The sequence below is a fragment of the Rhinatrema bivittatum genome, chromosome 14 (genome assembly GCF_901001135.1).
Source record: "Rhinatrema bivittatum chromosome 14, aRhiBiv1.1, whole genome shotgun sequence".
NCBI lineage: Eukaryota > Metazoa > Chordata > Amphibia > Gymnophiona > Rhinatrematidae > Rhinatrema > Rhinatrema bivittatum.
In genome coordinates, this window is record NC_042628.1 from 10,899,440 (window position 1) to 10,917,073 (window position 17,634).

General features: G+C 46.6%; 2 protein-coding genes across 3 annotated transcripts in view; one reads left to right on the forward strand and one right to left on the reverse strand.

Moving 5' to 3' along the window:
- The window catches only part of AMZ1 (archaelysin family metallopeptidase 1), a 45,553-nt gene extending 36,935 nt beyond the window's left edge, over positions 1-8,618 (reverse strand). For both annotated transcript variants that reach the window (XM_029577554.1, XM_029577553.1), the window contains exon 1: positions 8,236-8,618. The gene's annotated coding sequence lies outside the window, so the exon portion shown is untranslated. The remainder of the gene's footprint in view (positions 1-8,235) is intronic.
- Positions 1-17,634, forward strand: part of LOC115076097 (probable cytosolic oligopeptidase A) — a 28,469-nt gene that overhangs the window by 10,427 nt on the left and 408 nt on the right. Inside the window, exons 5-21 of the mRNA XM_029577213.1 lie at positions 475-653; positions 1,198-1,334; positions 1,624-1,692; positions 2,042-2,202; positions 4,398-4,523; positions 5,641-5,817; positions 6,128-6,252; positions 8,688-8,805; positions 9,749-9,790; positions 10,105-10,226; positions 10,578-10,661; positions 11,190-11,308; positions 13,503-13,707; positions 13,886-13,961; positions 14,177-14,243; positions 14,872-15,035; positions 16,922-17,052. Coding sequence (XP_029433073.1) covers positions 475-653; positions 1,198-1,334; positions 1,624-1,692; positions 2,042-2,202; positions 4,398-4,523; positions 5,641-5,817; positions 6,128-6,252; positions 8,688-8,805; positions 9,749-9,790; positions 10,105-10,226; positions 10,578-10,661; positions 11,190-11,308; positions 13,503-13,707; positions 13,886-13,961; positions 14,177-14,243; positions 14,872-15,035; positions 16,922-17,039 — 2,089 coding nt within the window. The 3' untranslated portion in view covers positions 17,040-17,052. The remainder of the gene's footprint in view (positions 1-474; positions 654-1,197; positions 1,335-1,623; positions 1,693-2,041; positions 2,203-4,397; positions 4,524-5,640; positions 5,818-6,127; positions 6,253-8,687; positions 8,806-9,748; positions 9,791-10,104; positions 10,227-10,577; positions 10,662-11,189; positions 11,309-13,502; positions 13,708-13,885; positions 13,962-14,176; positions 14,244-14,871; positions 15,036-16,921; positions 17,053-17,634) is intronic.

Here is a 17,634-nt window from a genome sequence, read left to right on the forward strand (position 1 = left end):
TGTCTTGGCCCCCAAGCTCTCCTTTTCTTTTCCCCTAGAGGTCTCTGCTCCCTCCTCCATTCCCCCCCCTCCCCCCACCCCCTCCAAGCAGCGGCACCCGCTGTGGATCCTGGTCTGATGGGGGCCGAAGATTTGGCCTCCGCAGCTGCACTGGGAGGTCCTCCATCAGGAGGAAGGGGGAAGTGTTTGTATTTAGCTGGTGGGAAGCCTCCGTGGCTGTTCCCTTGTCAGGCTCATGTCTTCCTACAATTCTCTAGGCAAAGAATACCCAGTAAAAACAGCTAAACCACATTTAACAAGCTTGTTCCAGAAGATACGTCTGGCTTCCTTATTATTTTAGATATAACAATGAGATGAATAAATAGCAAAACTCAGCCTCATCTTTCTGCCTATTTTCTTTCTCCTTTCAATATTCACACAAATTCTCTGTCTTTTTTTCTTTTTTTATATATATATATATATATATATATATAGCATACAGTTCCACTCTGCTGAGGCCCAGTCAAAGACTAAGCTAAACCCACTGCTGGACACATCCTCTCTGCCTCGTTTCTCCAGCATTCTGCCAGCGCACGTTATTCCAGGGATCACAAAGGCAGGAAACGATCTTCTGAAGGCACTGAAGGACTACGAAAAGCGCCTGGAAGAAAGCAGTAGGTGACCCGTGCAGGGATCGAATGATCCAGTGGTGCTTTCTGAGGTTTTCCTGGCCTGGGCTGCACAAACGTACTTTGCATGGCAAAGCACAAACTCTTCAGTTGAAACCATTCATGTGGTGTTCACTGAGCAGTATATTCAAAGAGCGCGATTTAGAGAACGGAGCTGCTGCATAAAATGAAAATGTTATTACAGTTAATTGTCAAATTCTTGCAGGGGCAAATAAGGACTGCATTAACCCTCCTTCCTGGAAGGAAATGCCACCCACAGTATTCCCTATATTAGATCTGATTGATCCGTATTGACAAGAATGCCGCAAGATTTCTTGTCACTTCTCTTACTGTTCGATGTAATCGGAACTTGAAGCCTTCTTCAAGACAGAATATTTGTGCTCCGTTTACTAAATTTCACACTTTGTGCTCCTTATGGATAAAAAAAAAAACATATTAGGACTACGACTGATGGATGTCTGCATGAATATTTCCTTTTGTCCCTTTTCCTGACGTTGAGAAGCTCAGCCCTTCCTCTTGCTTCGTGCAGGGAATGTGTCCAGGACGTGGGAATCGGTGCAGGAACCCTTGGAGGTGTTGCAGTTTCCCTTCTTCTACAGCTGGCAGATTGTCAGCCACCTGCACAACGTGAAGAATTCCCCCGAGCTGAGGAGCAGGTTCCGGCAGGTGAGCACCAGAGGGGACGGGTAGCCGCCTACCTACCCACCCACTGGGCATCTAGCTCTCCTTGACCAGTGCCGCAGCACGGAGAAGGCACGGGGGGGATAACTTTTCCCGTTGAATGGAAGCAGCCTACGAATGGTGAATGAAGTAAGTGTTCTCCAATCTCCAGTGAATCTTGTTAAGGTCCTGACTTACTCAAACGTCTGTCTGCAGTGATAAGATAAGTTTATAGTTAATCTCCTTCGCGTACCACCGTGATAGAAAGGTGGAACAGACTGTTTGTGCATTGCAGGTGCAGCCCATCCTTGTGAACATCACCACCTGCCTCGATCAGAGTCTGATCATTTACAGTGCTTTCAAGGTGTGAACGACTTCTGATACTGCTTGTCATCTCATGGAACATGGTCGGATGTGTGTATGGACTTCTCATTTACATTTCTCTCACTATATAAGAAAGATCCTGATGTACCACAACGTAGTGAATTATGGGTTTAAAGATTTGAGTAAAAAATTATGTCGGCAGATTGGATGCTCAGTCTATCAGAGATGGCAATCCTCTTTGTCTGCTTTCTATACTTATAGGCATTTGTGACGTCGACAAGACTGATCATTTTTATTTATTTAATAACTTTTAATATACCGACGTTCGTAGGACACATCATGATTTTCTTCTTATTTTTTCACATGGAGATTTTTTTTTTTTTATTCAGAAGTTAAACCAAACTCAACAGATCTTGGATGGACCCCAGCGACGCATCGTCCATGCGTTCCTGATGTCTGCGCGCCATGGAGGTGCAGAACTCCACAAGCACGCACAGAAGAGGTTAAATACCATTAACCTGAGGCTCGCCAGACTCATCACAAAGTTCAGGTGCGCATCTGTTTTCTTTTGGTATTTTCTGGAAGAGATGTCAATAAAAGTTTCTTAATATAGTCAAACAGTAGAACCCTCTTAGATGTGCAGAAGACAAATAATGACTCACATAATAGCACTACCGGCCTGAGCAAAAATGGCTTTCACTTGCCTTATTGGTCAAATCCATCACTATGACAAAAATTCCATTTTTTTTGATAATTGTTTTGCTTTTGCAAGTAAAAACAGACTTAGCTTTTTGGATGATCACAGGAAGTCATTTGTAGAAGAACAGGCAACGTGGATGATAGACCCCCAACATGGTCCATGTTTCGAACAAGAATTCTGCATCGGGGGTACTTGCTCCGATTCTGTTTAGTTCCAACAAGCGCCGACAGAATCAGTTTCTGAAAATAGGTGGCAATGGATTTACAAGATGACCTGACGGTATCCCGCAGCGGCCTTGCGGCTCTGACCCTCCTCTTCGACGTCGCGGGGATGGGATCCCGAGACGGCATTGCTCCAACTGGCCTCTTCCGGTTGGCTGGGCCTGGGCCCAAATTGAGTGGGCCACTGCCCGCCCAGGCCCACCCGAGGCTAAGCCACTAGCTCCCTCATATATACGCATGCTTACTCATACCCCCCTCTCACATGTGCTCAATCACACACATACACACGCGCTCCCTCTCTCATGTTCACATATTCCCTCTCTGAAAGCACAAGTGGCAACAGCAACCTGTTCGTTCAGTTCTGCAGCGAATGGGACAACTCCCCCTTCAGGCCACAGGGACGGACGCTGGTCTGTCTTCTGCCTCTGTCCTTTTCCCCCCACCGCATGGCCGATGCTGCTTTACCTAGGCTCCTCCTCTTTTCAGCCTCCGCGGTGGACACTGCTCAACGTCCTGCTCCTTTTGGCCTACGTGGTCAATGCTGCTGCATCCTCTCCTCCTTTCAGCTGTGCAGACCTATGGTACAGCCTTCCCTTCGGCAGCATCTTTCTTTCTTTCCACCCACGCGGGCCCAGAAGAAGAAATGGTGTCACATGAGCTCGTGCTGACTGCAAGAACGAGACGCACTGCCACCCCCTCCAGTGCCGTGGTGCTCTAGGCAGCTGCCTAGTCTGCTTAGTCCTTCTAACGGCCCTGCTCCTAAAACGCTTTGGGATTTGCAGACCTCCATTTTTTTTATTGAAAAACAAATCTACAGGAATTAAAAACTAGGTGTAGTGTGAAATGTCTTTCTTTACCTGGAACCCTCTGGTTATGTGAATCTGCATATAGCATGGTGGATCCAAATCTATTCCTGCACTTAAGGGTTTTGATAGAGTCATGAGACTCAGTACCAAGCAAATATACAACTTTTAGAGGCCAATTTTCAAAGTGTTTTACCTGCGTTAATCGGAAGTTTGAGGCTTGTCCTTCCTCAGTGAGGCTAAGGATCGGTCATCTAGTCCTAGCAGCATTAAAAGGAGGCAGCTCGGGGGGGGGGTTAGGTCAGGGGAATAATAATGCAGACGTAGATGGCATTTTCAGCTCTACATGTGGACCTTTTCAGCAAAATCCTATCTGCAGACGAAAATACACACGTCAGAAATACACACATTTCACCCTGAGAATTGCTGCAAAGTCCCAGGATGAGGGATTTAAAAATACATGCGGTCCTTGTCCCAACAGGGGCAGCCTGAAAATTTGCCCCCTGAACAGTTTTTCATAGCTTTATATTGACTGTTGAAAAGCTCCAGTTAGTCAGATTTTCAGATCATGCGGCTACGTTAGCCGGTTTCCTCTGTGGTCAGCCTCTCTTATGCCTTATTGTTGATTTGCAAAATGGATCATCAAATCATCCGAATTCCGACCTGCAGCCTATCCAGGATGTACTTTTGCCATTCTCAGAGTTGTAGCACGTGGTGCACACTGAAAGGGTTTAGTATTGACCTGTATTCATGGGTGTCAATGTACAGTAACCTCTAATCACTATTTACGTACTAGTAGTGAGTGCCTGAAAAAAGCTTTAGACAGTGATGGTCTTTTGGATAAGTTGCATAAGGTGACTGACTGACAGACACTGTTCTCTTTCCCAGAGTCTAACAATTCTGGCTCCATAATTCTAAGCTGACCCCAAGTTTAAGAGTTTGGAGTTTGTGGGGTCCTTCCTTTCAGCAGGCCTCCAGTAATCCCCTTTTTATGAAAATGTTGTTTGTGTGTTCTTTTCAGAAACAACGTGCTGGATGCTACCACAAATTACTCCCTGTTGCTGACAGATAAGGAAAGCGTGAAGGGGCTGCCGGACTTTACACGGACTCTTCTTGTGATCAAGGCACTGCGTGGAACCAACCAAAGGTTTGCTTGGAAACAGTGTTCAGAGCATTTAACATTGCACACGGTGCCTCAGTCTGACTTTGGGGGATGTAAGCGGGAATAAAAGGAGACCTTGCATTCAGAGACTGCAAACTGTTGACTTTCGTCACCCTTAAGTAGAAACCCCCCCCCCCCCCTAAAATCTTCACGTCTATTCTTGTTGGAAGGGACTTTAACACTGAAGTCTCCTAAATTTACTGGGATGCAGGGCTCATTAGATGGAATTTTGTCAGGGACTCCATCAGAGGATCCAGAGAAAATTGATAGAAACAATCTTCAGTAATTTCATGATAAATCAGAAAGTATTATACCGTATATCCTACATAAGGGCTTTGAAGAAGGATCTCTGGGATAAGGCCTACTTCTCCTGCTCATTGTACCCATCTCGTCTCTCTCTCTCTCTCTCAAATGAGCTACGTCACCGTCTTTCTCCGAGTCTTAACGGCAGTGGCAAAACTATTGCATCTGGGGCTAATTTCATGAACTGCATTCTCATGCCAATATTTGTTTCTGCGATGAACTGAGCCCCATTCTGTAGCCCATTCTGGGGCAGCTACCCCATTCACCCCGCCCTAGTTATGTCACTGCTTAATGGTAAGATCGCCAATGGATACAGAGCTGTTTAACTGAAAGTCTTCTCTTACTGAGTAAATCTGAACGTCTCTTAGCCCCTCTTCTCCTCTCCAGTCACTCTCTCTCTCTCTCTCTACTGGTCTCACTAAGATCCTTCTTCTATACTGATCAGAGCTGCATCTTCCTCCTCCTCCTCTGCTGCCTGGCCCAGCTGCTGCCTTGAACAGTGCAGCTGTGCAGTCCCATGTAGTTCAAAGCCCAGAGGTGCAGGATGTGGCTTGTGCTTCACCCTTCTCCCCCTCCTGCCACCGAACAGTTGGGGCCCGTCCAGCCTGGCCCTGGATCTCCTGTGGTGACTGTGCATGAAGCTCCTGTGGCCCAGGCCCATCCCAACACCCATGCTGCTTAAGATTCTAGTACTAAGTCTATTGGTCTTGGAGTTAAAAAGTGTTCTGATTGGCAGATGCAGAGCTAATAAAAATGTAGAGGTCTCTCCCGTGTTTACTTTGCCTGTATTCCTTCATAGCACCGACTCTGCAGAAGGCCCTTGGAAGGTGACTTTAGACAGGCAATGTTATGGGTCCATCATGAAATACAGTCAAAATCGTCAGCTCCGAAGGCGCCTGTTCCATGCCCACATCACTCGTGCCAGTTCAGGCAAATTCAACAACAAAGAAATACTTGAAGAAATCAGACGACTCAGGTGGGACTTTTTAAGAGATCTAAAATATGTTGCTTTCCATTAGAAGAAATCTTTGCTTCCTTTACAGACAACTAGATTGTCTTTCACACAGGGTTATTGCTTTCCAACATGACGACTTCAAAAGACAACAAACCCTCTACTGATTTGACAGAGTATGTGCAGCTTGGAATTGTAGTTTTGAACTGGATAGTGCTGGCTAACACCGTATTCAACTCAGAATGAACGTCTGGCGCTTTGTTTTCCCACAATGATGATGATGATGATGTGTGTGACTGTCCGTCTGTCAGTTACATGTCTTCCTTCCCCACAGGCAGGAAAAGGCGAGCATCCTGGGTTATCGCAGCTATGCGCACTTTTCTTTGTCAACCAAAATGGTGCGCCAGGTGGAGGCTGTTTGGGAATTTCTTAATCTCCTCCGCAATAAGAGCTATCCCGGTGAGCACCAGCGCTCTTTCACAGTTTCGTTCAGATGGTAAATTCTATCCACGGGCCCATTTTAAAGAAATCAATTGGATGAAAGTACAATAGGATAATAATAATATTAGTGAGAAGAGTTAATTTTTGAAAGGGTCCTGAACGCCTGACTTAGCCGGCTGAATTAAGCTGATTTTCAGATGAAGGCAGCTGGCCGGATTTCCAGCTGAAAATGAAGCTTGGGAGCCTAAACTTAATGGGCTAGTACTGAAAATCGGTGCCAGCTGGCTAAGCTGCTCCCAGTCCCCTCCCCCCCCCCTTCCCCGGAGAGCTTCTCCAGCATCGTCCCAACCCTTTTCCGCCTGCTCGATATTTAAAAGAGCGGGCCCCCACCCTGATGGTAAAGAGACATACGTAGGCATTGCCAGAGCGACGTTGGGTGCCAGGCTGGTAGAGAGTACCCCCCCCCCCCCCCCCGTGTCCTCCTGCCAGCTCAGCACTGGGAGATTTTGGGGGTTGGACTTCTCTCCTTCTTTTAGATTACGGAGGGCTTCATCTATTGGACAGTGGGGGGGGGGGGGAGGGCAAGAGGAAGTGAGAGAGAGAAGGGATCATGTGACTTTATTCTTTGGAGGTTGAGCGGGTAGGAAGGGGGATTGAGGAGGCAGTTCTTTTAAAGATTAGGCTGGTGGGGGGAGGATCGTGGCAATGTTGCTACCTTTTGTTTTTTGTATGATTGGGAGAGAGAATATGGATTCCTGGCTCCAGCTGCAGAGTAGACTGGCTAGATTTAAGTCAGGCTATCCCTGCACCTAGACTGGGCTGGCTACTTTAGGAGGCTAGCCCTGAAAATCAACACAAGCCCCCTATCTCCCAGGGCTGCACATTTTTGGGGAGGATAAATGTGGTTGCTGGGAAGATGGAAATTTTCCCCTTGGGGAATCTTAAGCCGCCTAAGTCCCAAGTCAGATAGCTTGATCCCTTTCAAAATGCACTCCCCAAGGTTATTAGAGCATCCTCCCTTTACACGGACATAATTCACAACCATGGATATAAAATCCCCACCTCAAGAGCTTAAGGGGGGCCATCGTCAAAGATATTTACCTGCGTAACATGGCCCTCCTGCAATGCAGCCAAAGGTTTGCACAGTTGCCATAGCACAAGCAGCTTTAACCACATCAGAAAGAGGCTTTGCTGAGGGGCGCGCTCAGATCAGGTGACGAAAGTACATCTGATTGGGTTCACACACTAAGAGTCCATGCACCTTCTCAGCCACTCACACAATATAAGATGCAAGGTCGGTGCACTAAGAATGCACGTACCTCGTTCCTGATTTGCCACTCGCGCAAATATAAGATGCAAGGTCCATTTGCTAAGAGTCCACGTAGCTTGTACCTAGTCAGCCACATGTGGAAACATAAGATGCAAGGTCAGTGCACTCAGAATCCACATCACTTGCACCTACTCAGCCACTCATGCAAATATAAGATGCAAGGTCCATTTGCTAAGAGTCCACGTAGCTTGTACCTACTCAGCCACTCATGCAAATAGAAGATGCAAGGTTCACACACTAAGAGTCCATGTACCTTGTACCTACTCAGCCACTCATGCAAATATAAGATGAAAGGACGGTGCACTAAGAATCCACTTCCCTTGTACCTGCTTAGCCACTTGCACCAATATAAGATGCAGGGTCCATGCATTAAGAGTCCACATAGCTTGTACCTCCTCATTTTTAAAGAGAAACATCATGGGTTGTTTCCTTTTTGAAATCTTCCATGAAATGCACATGCTGAAGCTGCCCACAGAGGTTGTAATGATCAGGGCTATTTGAATGCACTCAGCATTTGCCCCAGATGCAAATTATTACATTTATTTATTTTACAAATGTACTACCCGCTCTATCCAAAGCGCAGGGTGGCATAGAAATTAGCAGTCGCAATAACATGGACCACATTTTACAACCTTGGAACAATTACAATAGTACAAATAAAAAGTACTTACTGCATATCAAGAATCACCCACATCTGGCTCCATGGCTCCAGGTCACACAGGGAGGGTAATCAGAGCATTCGTGGTTGTGGTTTCATTTCTTTATTGTGTATTCAAGCTCATGCCTTGTCATGAGCAGTGCAAGGCGAGTTCCAGTACCTTCTACTCCTTCTTCCCAGCGGGGGTTTATCCCATAGACACAGAACGGCAGAAAAGCCTTAGTAAATCAGGCACTGAGTTTCTACCCCAGCCAACGGAGGCTGAAATGATTTGCCCATACTCACAAAGAGGGCCAGCAGAAGAGGGGATTTGAACCCTGGCTTCCCTGGTCCTCCGCTCCAGTGGGTGCACAAACGCGCTCGCAGCCTGAGCCTGTCTGGCGTAGGCAGTAGTTGGAAGCCTTCTTTGCACCCTCTTTCTGTTTCATGCTGAACTCCATGTGCTGTTACTGATTTACTCTTCAGCCGCAGAAGCAGAACTGCAGACTTTGAAGAAATTTGCGCAAAGCCAGGGGCACACAGGAGAGCTAGAGAACTGGGACGTTGCATTCTGGATGGAGAGACAGTACGAATCCCTGTTCAGGTAACGAGTGGGATAAAGGCCCTTGCTTTATGTTCCTTAATGTCATCTCCCTACAGGTCTCCATTATTCTGCCCTCTGGTCGAACGTGTGCCACCGAGTGGGGTCATTCTCTCCTTACGTGATTACGCCCTTCCAGGGCACTACCAGAAAAGATGGGATCTATTGCCCGAGGAAGTGGTCAAAGCAACTAGAATAGTGGGGTTGAAAAGAGGGTTGCACAAGTTCCTGAAGGAAAAAGTCCGTAACCAGTTAATAACCAGTTAGACTGGGGAAAGTTGGCACTTATTCCTGGGAGTGAGATACAGAAATAGATCAAGTATTGCAGATCTGCCAGGAACTTGTGAACTGGACTGGCCACTGTCGGATTCAGTGGGCCTTAGTCTGACCCAACATGGCACTTCTTATGTTCCTAATGTATAATAATAAACACAGCTGGAACTTTCCCCCCACTCTTACTCTGAGCCAAAGTTTCAAATAAGCTTTCAGAAGTCTTAAGACGTTATGGTGCCAGGAGCCGTCACTCACAACTGTTAAGATAGTTAAAAAATGAAACACTCCTCCCTTGCCATCAAGTGCAGCCGTCACAGTGGGGGCCACAGACTCTCTGCCGAACCCATGTGCATGCACCGTGAGCCTGGCCTCTAGGCCTGAAACCTCCAGGGCCTGAGAACACTGTCGGCTCAAGCAACAGAAGCCGAGTGTGAGGACTGAACTCATCGCTCCCGCACAGCAGCGGGCATCACTGGCCCCTGAACCCTCAAGTCTATGTGCCATCTCCTGTCTAATCCTTTGTTCAGCATAAAATGCATTTGTGTTGGGAAAGTCAACAGAATGAGCTGATGCTAAGAAAATATTGAGGGAGCAGAAAAACAACATGCAGCTTTCTGTCTGAGCTTCAATTGCTTCCTGTTTAAAGCGCCTACACGTGCCTTCTGTTTTTCAGACTGAACGATACCGAGCTGAGGCGCTATTTTCCGCTGGAGACGTGAGTGCAATGCATCCCTTTCTCGTTTGGGTTTTGTAACTCTGCACGGCGCTGCGGGGACTGAAAGACGCAGCAAATCCTCATCCCCTCACTCTGAAGACAGGACCCCACCCCCCATCTTATTTCTGGGAAGGGATATCCACATCTCCTATAGTTTGCGCTGGGTTAGGAGTGGCTTGGCACCGGGCAGTTGCAGCTAGAGGCCGTTTTGGGGCGGTTCGGTGGGAGCCCCTGAAAAGGAGACAGTTGTTGAATGCTAGCCCTTAGATGAATGGTAGCCCGCTTCGAGTTAATATTTTTGCTTCTGTTTTCAGAGTTTTATCTGGCTTGTTTAAGCTCTGCTCGGACCTCTTTGGGATTAGCATTCATGCGGCAGATGGGGCTGTGGAGGTGTGGGACCCTGCTGTGCGTTTCTTCAAAGTCTACAACGAGAACGGTGATTGTGCTGCAATCTCTGCCAAGGTCCTGACAGAGGGAGACAACGGACACACAAAATATCCCATTCTGCGCTGTTGCACCTGCGTACAGCGCAGACTGTGTGCGCGCACGCAGGTGCAACAGCGCAGAATGCCGGCAGGTCCTAGGGTGAGGCCAGGGAAAGAGCGGGCATACGAAAGGTACAGGAAGAGTCCTCGATGCAAGGACATCCTGTGCCACAGCTGTCGCACATCTCACCTATAGGAAGGCAAACGTTCCCATTTCCCAGCGATCCTCTAAAACTGGAAATGTCTAGCACATTTAATAAATGTCACTGTAGACACCCTCTGCTTTACCAATTTCTCTGCAGGAAAGCACCTGGCCTCCTTCTACCTGGATCCCTTCTCCCGGCCACAGGAAAAGAACAGCGGTGCGTGGATGCAGGATTTTATCAGTAAGTTCAGCTCTGGTCCTGTCGGGCCTATTTTCAGCCAAACTTACAAGCCTAATTTTTCAGACTGAAAATTCACCTCAGTTTAGGACCTCTATACGATTTCCTAGACGGGCTCCTAAATTAGATGCCTAGGGCTGAAAATCAATCCCACAACTCCCCCCACCCCCATAGCCACCCCCATCTTAAATTTAAGATCCCACTTCGTAGGATCTTAAATTTAAGGACTCGGCCTTAGTAAATTAAAAAAAAAAACAAAACACAAACACAATTTAGGAGGTTAAACCCTTTGAAAACTGATCTCATTATTTCTCCTAATACATCCTGCTTTCTGGAGAAGAAGATGCTGAATCGTGAGGAAAAGGTGACCCGAGACGTGAAACTTGAAAAAGGCTGGATCTGTGAATATGAAGGCCTTATAGACTTTATAAAATGATCGTCCCCGGCCCCAGCAGCAGTGTTGTCTAAACTGCTTTTTACAGGCTGCTGGACGTGATCCGTAGAGTAACGTGTGCTTCTGTCTCTCCTCAGCCAGGAGTCAGCTTCTCCATCACACGCCCGTGGCTTTTGTGGTCTGTAACCAGATTCCTTCCATCGATGCCTCCCCATCCACGATGTCCTTTGGTGAAATCTCAACACTGTTTCATGAGGTGGGAGAGGGCTGGATTATTATAGGATGTTCAGCAGGACCACTTGAAAAATGGAAGCCCGAATTTTAAATTGCCAGCGTGCGTAAAATCTGGGGGTTACGGGCGTGGCCGGGGCCCATCCAGAGTGCATTTTAGAAAGGGCCCGGCCCTGCATGCAACTCCCCATACGCACAGAAGTGCCGGGCCTGCAGATAGGGGCGGGCGGGCGGGGTCTGCACGGCACCATTAGACGCTGTCCCGGGGAAGCGCACACCGGCAGCCGGCTGGCACGCCAAGTTTAGTTCTGCGCCAGAGGAACAGTAAGTATAAAAATAAAAAAAAGTTAGGGATAGGTAGGGTAGGTGTAGGGGTCAGGGAGGAGAGAGGAAGAGGGAGGAAGGATAGGGTTAGGGATGTTCCCTCCTAGTCCACTCCTTTATGGAAGAGGACTGGGAGGGAACTGGGCAAAGGCCCGATCGTGTTGCCACACGATTCTTTTGAAATCCCCCGCCCGCACGGACATTAAAATCCAGCACGCATGGGCACAGGGGAATCTCAGTTTATAACATGCGTGTGCCGACACGCGCATTTTATAAAATAGCCGTGACCACGTGTGTGCACCAGCAACTGCGCACGCGGGCCTTTTAAAATCTAGCCCCGACTGTAATTTTTTTGTGCATTGAAAAAACCCTATTAAGGCAGTGTTATTTAAATTAAAAAATTGTCAAGAACCACAAAAATCAAGAGTGGATACCTTTATAGTATGTGCTATCATTTTAAAATCAGTCTTAGTGTTGTATGCAATTTTAAAAAAAGAAATTTTAATGCAAATAAAAAGCAAACACTTGCTCATAACAAAGAACTTGAAACTTCTCATAGTTGGAGTATGAAGATGTGGGTAAATCTGCCCATATAAAAGTTCATTAGCGGTAGCTGAGATCACAGACCGCACATCTAACCCAACGCGCCACCCGTTTCCGTTACTTCATCAGAGTATGTGTCTTTCTCAAGCCAGTTTAATTCTGGAGAAGCAATGAAAACAAGTAGAGGGATCGGTGTAAACAGGACTTTATTGAAGCTTGCCCGACTCTGGCCGAGTTTCGCTCAAAGAGCTGCCTCAGGGGCTTAAAAGCCACATGTGTTGGCTTAAAACATCACAAGGTGAAATCAAGCGAAATTCGCACAAAAGATACCTTTGGAACATCAATAGCTTGCAAAGCAGAGCTTAAAAGGTGTCAGTATTGCATACCAATTGAAGAAGTACTTTAGACGAGAAGACTCGCAAAATCAGCACTAAAAAGTGGATTCTGCGAGAATCCACTTTTTAGTATGCAATACTGACAGCTCTTTGAGCGAAACTCGGCCAGAGTCGGGCAAGCTTCAATAAAGTCCTGTTTACACCGATCCATCTACTTGTTTTCATTGCTGACAGCCATCTTGGATCGGCTACCAGTTTGCTTTCTTGGACCACTAATTCTGGAGAAGAACAGACATGAAAGTCTCCAATCTTCTCTTGATTTTGTTGGTTTTGACAATTTAAAAATTTTTTTTTTATAATTGTTTGTGCACAGAGTGCAACTGGGACAAGCATATTTACTTCACAAAGAGCAATGGAACATTTTGCATGGAAGAGTAGCCCAGTGGGTAGAGCAGCAGACTGAGAACCCGAGAAGCCACCTTCCATTGCTTCTGGTGCAATCTTAGGCTCTGAATCTTAGAAAGACTTTTCTCCCATTTGGTGGATGGGGAAAATGCTTCATAAATGAGACCCTTAGATCTTGAGCCCTCTGAGGATAGGGACTTACCGACTGTAGCTGAAAATAATCTGCTTTGAAGTGGCTGAGCAATCAAGAAAGGCATTAGTATAAACTTAAAAAATGAAATCAAATTATGGTCCCACAGCAAAAGGGAAGCACAAAACCAGGATCACGAAGCTGTAGGATGCTCTGCAGTAACTCCAGCAATCTTACTCAGTTTACGGTGATTTTGCATTTGCAAATTAGGTCTGCATGCACCAGATCATAGCTCAGGCATTCGTCTGTCCACTTTGCTTTTGCTATATAGCTGGGAAGGTGAGTGGGACGTATGTATGATTTCTATACAATTAAATGACAATTTGATGGGTGGAAGCCACCTGGGCAGGCTGCAGCCTTCAGCTCCGAGGTATTCTGCATTTGTAACCGTTTCTTGACCTCTCTTTCCTTCCTCCTCGCAGTTTGGCCATGCACTGCAACACATGCTGACCACTGTCCCCTATGCTAGTGCATCAGGTATCAATAACATTGAGTGGGATGCCATAGAGATTGCATCTCAGTTCATGGAGAATTGGTTGCTTGACTGGGCCACAGTCTCTGGTATAAGTGGGCACTATGAGACGAAAAAGACTCTTCCTCACAGCACGTTCCAGGAGCTCCTTCGAGGTACGTACACAGCAGCACTACATGCGTACCACGCGCTAATAAAACTACCGCGATGCTTCAGGACATTGTTCGCCTCCACCGGAATAATTCTGGCAGGTTGAAAACCAGCACTGACCTTCCAGTAGGTCTGCCTTTCAAACTCTTGGCTCTTTGTAACATGGTGTGCTCTACTTTACAGCTCAGCATTACTTTAGTGCCTCCTCAATGCTTTACCAACTCTACCTGGCTGCTTTAGACATGGAGTTGCACACCAGGTGGGTGTGGCCCAAGAAAGGAAACTTAATATTCAGTAGGGGGAGGAGAAGTGCATAGACCCAGCTCCAGTGCCTCCTACAATCAGTTAAGACATTCTCCAGAGCATCCTTCTCAGGCACAGCCCATCCTCATTAGAGAAGACAACTGGATAACGACAGCCTGAGTCGTCACATCTTTCTCCTTACGTTCCCTCTACTCTTCTCTCATTTGACAGTTTGGATCCATGGGCAGATGTGAAGAAGAGAGTGGCTGCTCGGTTTACTGTCCTGCAACCTTTGCTGGTATGTTTTGGCATACGCCACCACACCAGTTATTAGAGAGGCACGAGTGTCTTCCTAATCCTCCCCTTCTTTACAGAGCATCTCTACTGTTTTATGTCAGAATAAGGCCCTTCACAGTTTTGATAGTCCCCAATCCCCATAGAACCAGACAATTCTTCTGTAGCTTTTTAGACCTCACTGCTCAGAGAGGAAGATTCTCATTTTTCATATGCACTACCACCACTGCTAGTGCTTTCCTATGGGGTAGAGGACGAGTCTGCTTTTGGGATAGGACACCAAAGTTCATGCTTTGACCACTAAATTCTATTTTCTTGCTGGCGTTGGTTCTGGAAGACACCCGTGTTACCAGGTCTCTATATTTAAAAAGTTACAAGCCTAGAAGAAACTCATTTTACGCTACTGCACATGCAGGGCTGTCTATCAGTTTCACCTTCCCCCCCTCCCTCTCTAGGAGCCATAATGTGGGTATTTAAAAATGGCTGTGACAGAACTAGAAGTCTTATTCTTGACCACTTAATTTTGCTGCGGTAGCTAAGGGGCTAGGGAAACGCCTACAGGAAGGTTATCGGACGGCACTAGAAACTCGCTCACCCTTGAGTTTTCTCATTTTGTTCCATCTGTGCTCCAGGACGACTGCTTACCTTGTACCTTCACGCATATATTTGGTGAAAGCGCCTATGCCGCTGGGTATTACTCCTATAAGTGGGCAGAAATGTTGGCTCAAGACGCATTTGAAGCTTTCACAGAAGTGGGACTGGAAAATCGAAATGTGATTGTTCAGATTGGCCGAAGGTAAGAACTAGGGTCAGAGAAGCAGAGGGCGCATGTTCACCTTTTGCAGTGCACTAATGCAACAAGCCTAGAACCTCATCGCAGGTGGCACACCAGTATATCTAGGGGGTGCTTTCAGTTTTCTCTCTGACTCCATCTGCTGGAGGGGAGGCATAACCCAGCAGTCTGGACTGATCCTGGTACGTACAGGGAAACTGAGTTCACTTTTTGGCCTTCAATTTTGACTTTAAATGTTCTTCATATTAAACATGGAAAGAATCATTTGAAATGGAGACATTTCAAGCCATTAGAGAAGTACTAGTCCTACTGCCAAATCCAGTCACAAGAGAAATGCACCAATGTTAGCGCTCTCCTAGAAACATCCAGATGACGATCCGCTAACACAGGCGGCACACTGGCCTAGCCAGGTTGCCTGGATGTCCGACTCCAGACTCCCATAGCAAATTTTATTTCCCAAGTTTAATCACGATGTATGCTCAAGAGGATGGTAAAGAAAACATATGAAAGACATCCTTAAGACCAACCTGAAGAAGTGCACCATCAAAGCCAGCTTGTAAGAGACCAGTGCCTAGGCCCGTCCCAGATGGAGGAAGTGTGTGTTACAAGGATCTCAGCAATTCAAAACCATACAGTGGCAATGCTCATGGGCATTAATGATGGCATGCGTAGAGTATCCAAACTCTGTACTTGTCTTGCACTTAGTGCAAAAGATACCACTTCCATACCATTGTGACATTTGATCTATTTTATGCAGTTTGTTCGGAGGGAAAGATGTTGAGCTGCCTATGGAATAGATTTTTTTTTTTGATGTGCTCAACAAGCGAGCAAGAGGGAAAGCAGATATGGCACCAGTGCTGTTTTGTGTCACACCCCCTCCCTGTGCTAAAGAATAAAATGGTTTTCGTACACCAGGGGGAGGCTTCAGGATTAAGAATAATGGATAGGAAGGAGGAGAGCAGAGGTTAAAGTCCTAGGGTCTGCATCGGAAAGCATATGAGAATGGAGGACCTAAATATGTAGTACCCGGGGGGAAAGGAGAGACAGGGGGGAGATACGATACAGACATTTTAAATACCTAAAAAATATTCATGGTGCAGAAGAATCAAACATTTTCATGCGATGAAGCTCCAAAGGACTAGGACTCAAGAACGACATCAGGAAATGTTCCTCCATGGAAAGGGCAGTGGATGGGTGGAAGAGGAGGGGAAGACAAGAGCGGTCATGGAATTCAAAAGAGCAAGGGGCAAACACAGAGGATCCCTGCTGGCTAGAGAATGGATATGAAATACCGTAAATAGGATAACCTAAGTTACCTTTAGGTATAACACATCTGCATGGGGGGGGGAAGCTGCACCCTGAACATTCTGCTGGGCCATTTTGGTTTGTATCTGTCGTTTACTATGCCACCCCCTACTCTTTTGGGACTGGACAAGTCACAGGGAGGGCAATTTTGAAAACAAGTCTAGCTGTGGTAAAGCAAGTTCACAGATCTAGCTTACCCTTCTCACCCTGGCTAAAAAGCATGCAGTCTTCCAGGGCAGGCACGGTCTTAGCCAGGTCATGCGGAGCCATTCAGGGCAGGGAGGAAGACAGCACCTGTAAATGACATTTCACACGAGCTCTTTTATGCCGCTCAGCTGGCTGCACAAAAGAGCAGGTGCAAAACATACAGACTTACACAGATTTTCAAAGAGAAATTACCCATGATGTATGTTTGTAGACACCCTGAAAATGCCCCTGTACTTGACAAATACTGGGCTATTTGAAAATTGCTCCCTTTGGCTACCCGTGCCCTCCTTAAATTGTAAGGTCTCTGGGTCGGTGTTAACGAGAGAAGTAGTCTTTTAAATGCTGTTTAAACCCTACTGGGTTTTTTTTTATTTTAGGTATCGAGACACAGTACTGAGTTTAGGCGGGGGGACCTCTCCACAAACAGTATTCAGGAAGTTCAGAGGTCGCAATCCTTCTCTGGCTGCGCTCCTCCGAAGCTATGGCCTCCAGTGAAGCCCGGCCGACGGTGAGTACTCACTTCTATTCACAACATGCATGTTTATCCATTTAGGAAAATCTATCAGCCTTGGACATAACGCTACAGCTTAATGAGCAAAGTGGGTCTTGGCTGATCATCATCAACGAGGACGAGACAGATCGCTCATCAGTGATGGGACGACCCCTGAAGGGGATGAGTAACCAAAAGGGAAACTTCTTTAAACAGGCAAGGACCTCACAGAAAAACACTTAATCTCAGGGCCAACCCTAATGCACACAGCTTTGGAAATAAGTAGAACAAAAGCTCTCTTAAACTGTTTCAGCGTCCATTGCATGTATAGAAAAGCTCAAACCGTTGCCCGACTGAAACATCTCATCTTGCATGGAAGAGGAAGGGTAGGGATTACGTCCTCTGGATAGGAGTCACAGACTGAATGCTAATGAAGGGAAAGGGGTTTGCTTATAGGAGCCATGAGAGTCTTCAGAAATGGGCAAGCAATGGCAGCGCGGTTTTACTGTGGGGTTTTTTCCCCCCAAGCACTGTTGTAAAGCCCAACTAAGGACGTTATTCAGAGTATTTTGCTTTACCTAGAGCTGCCCAAGTCTCAGC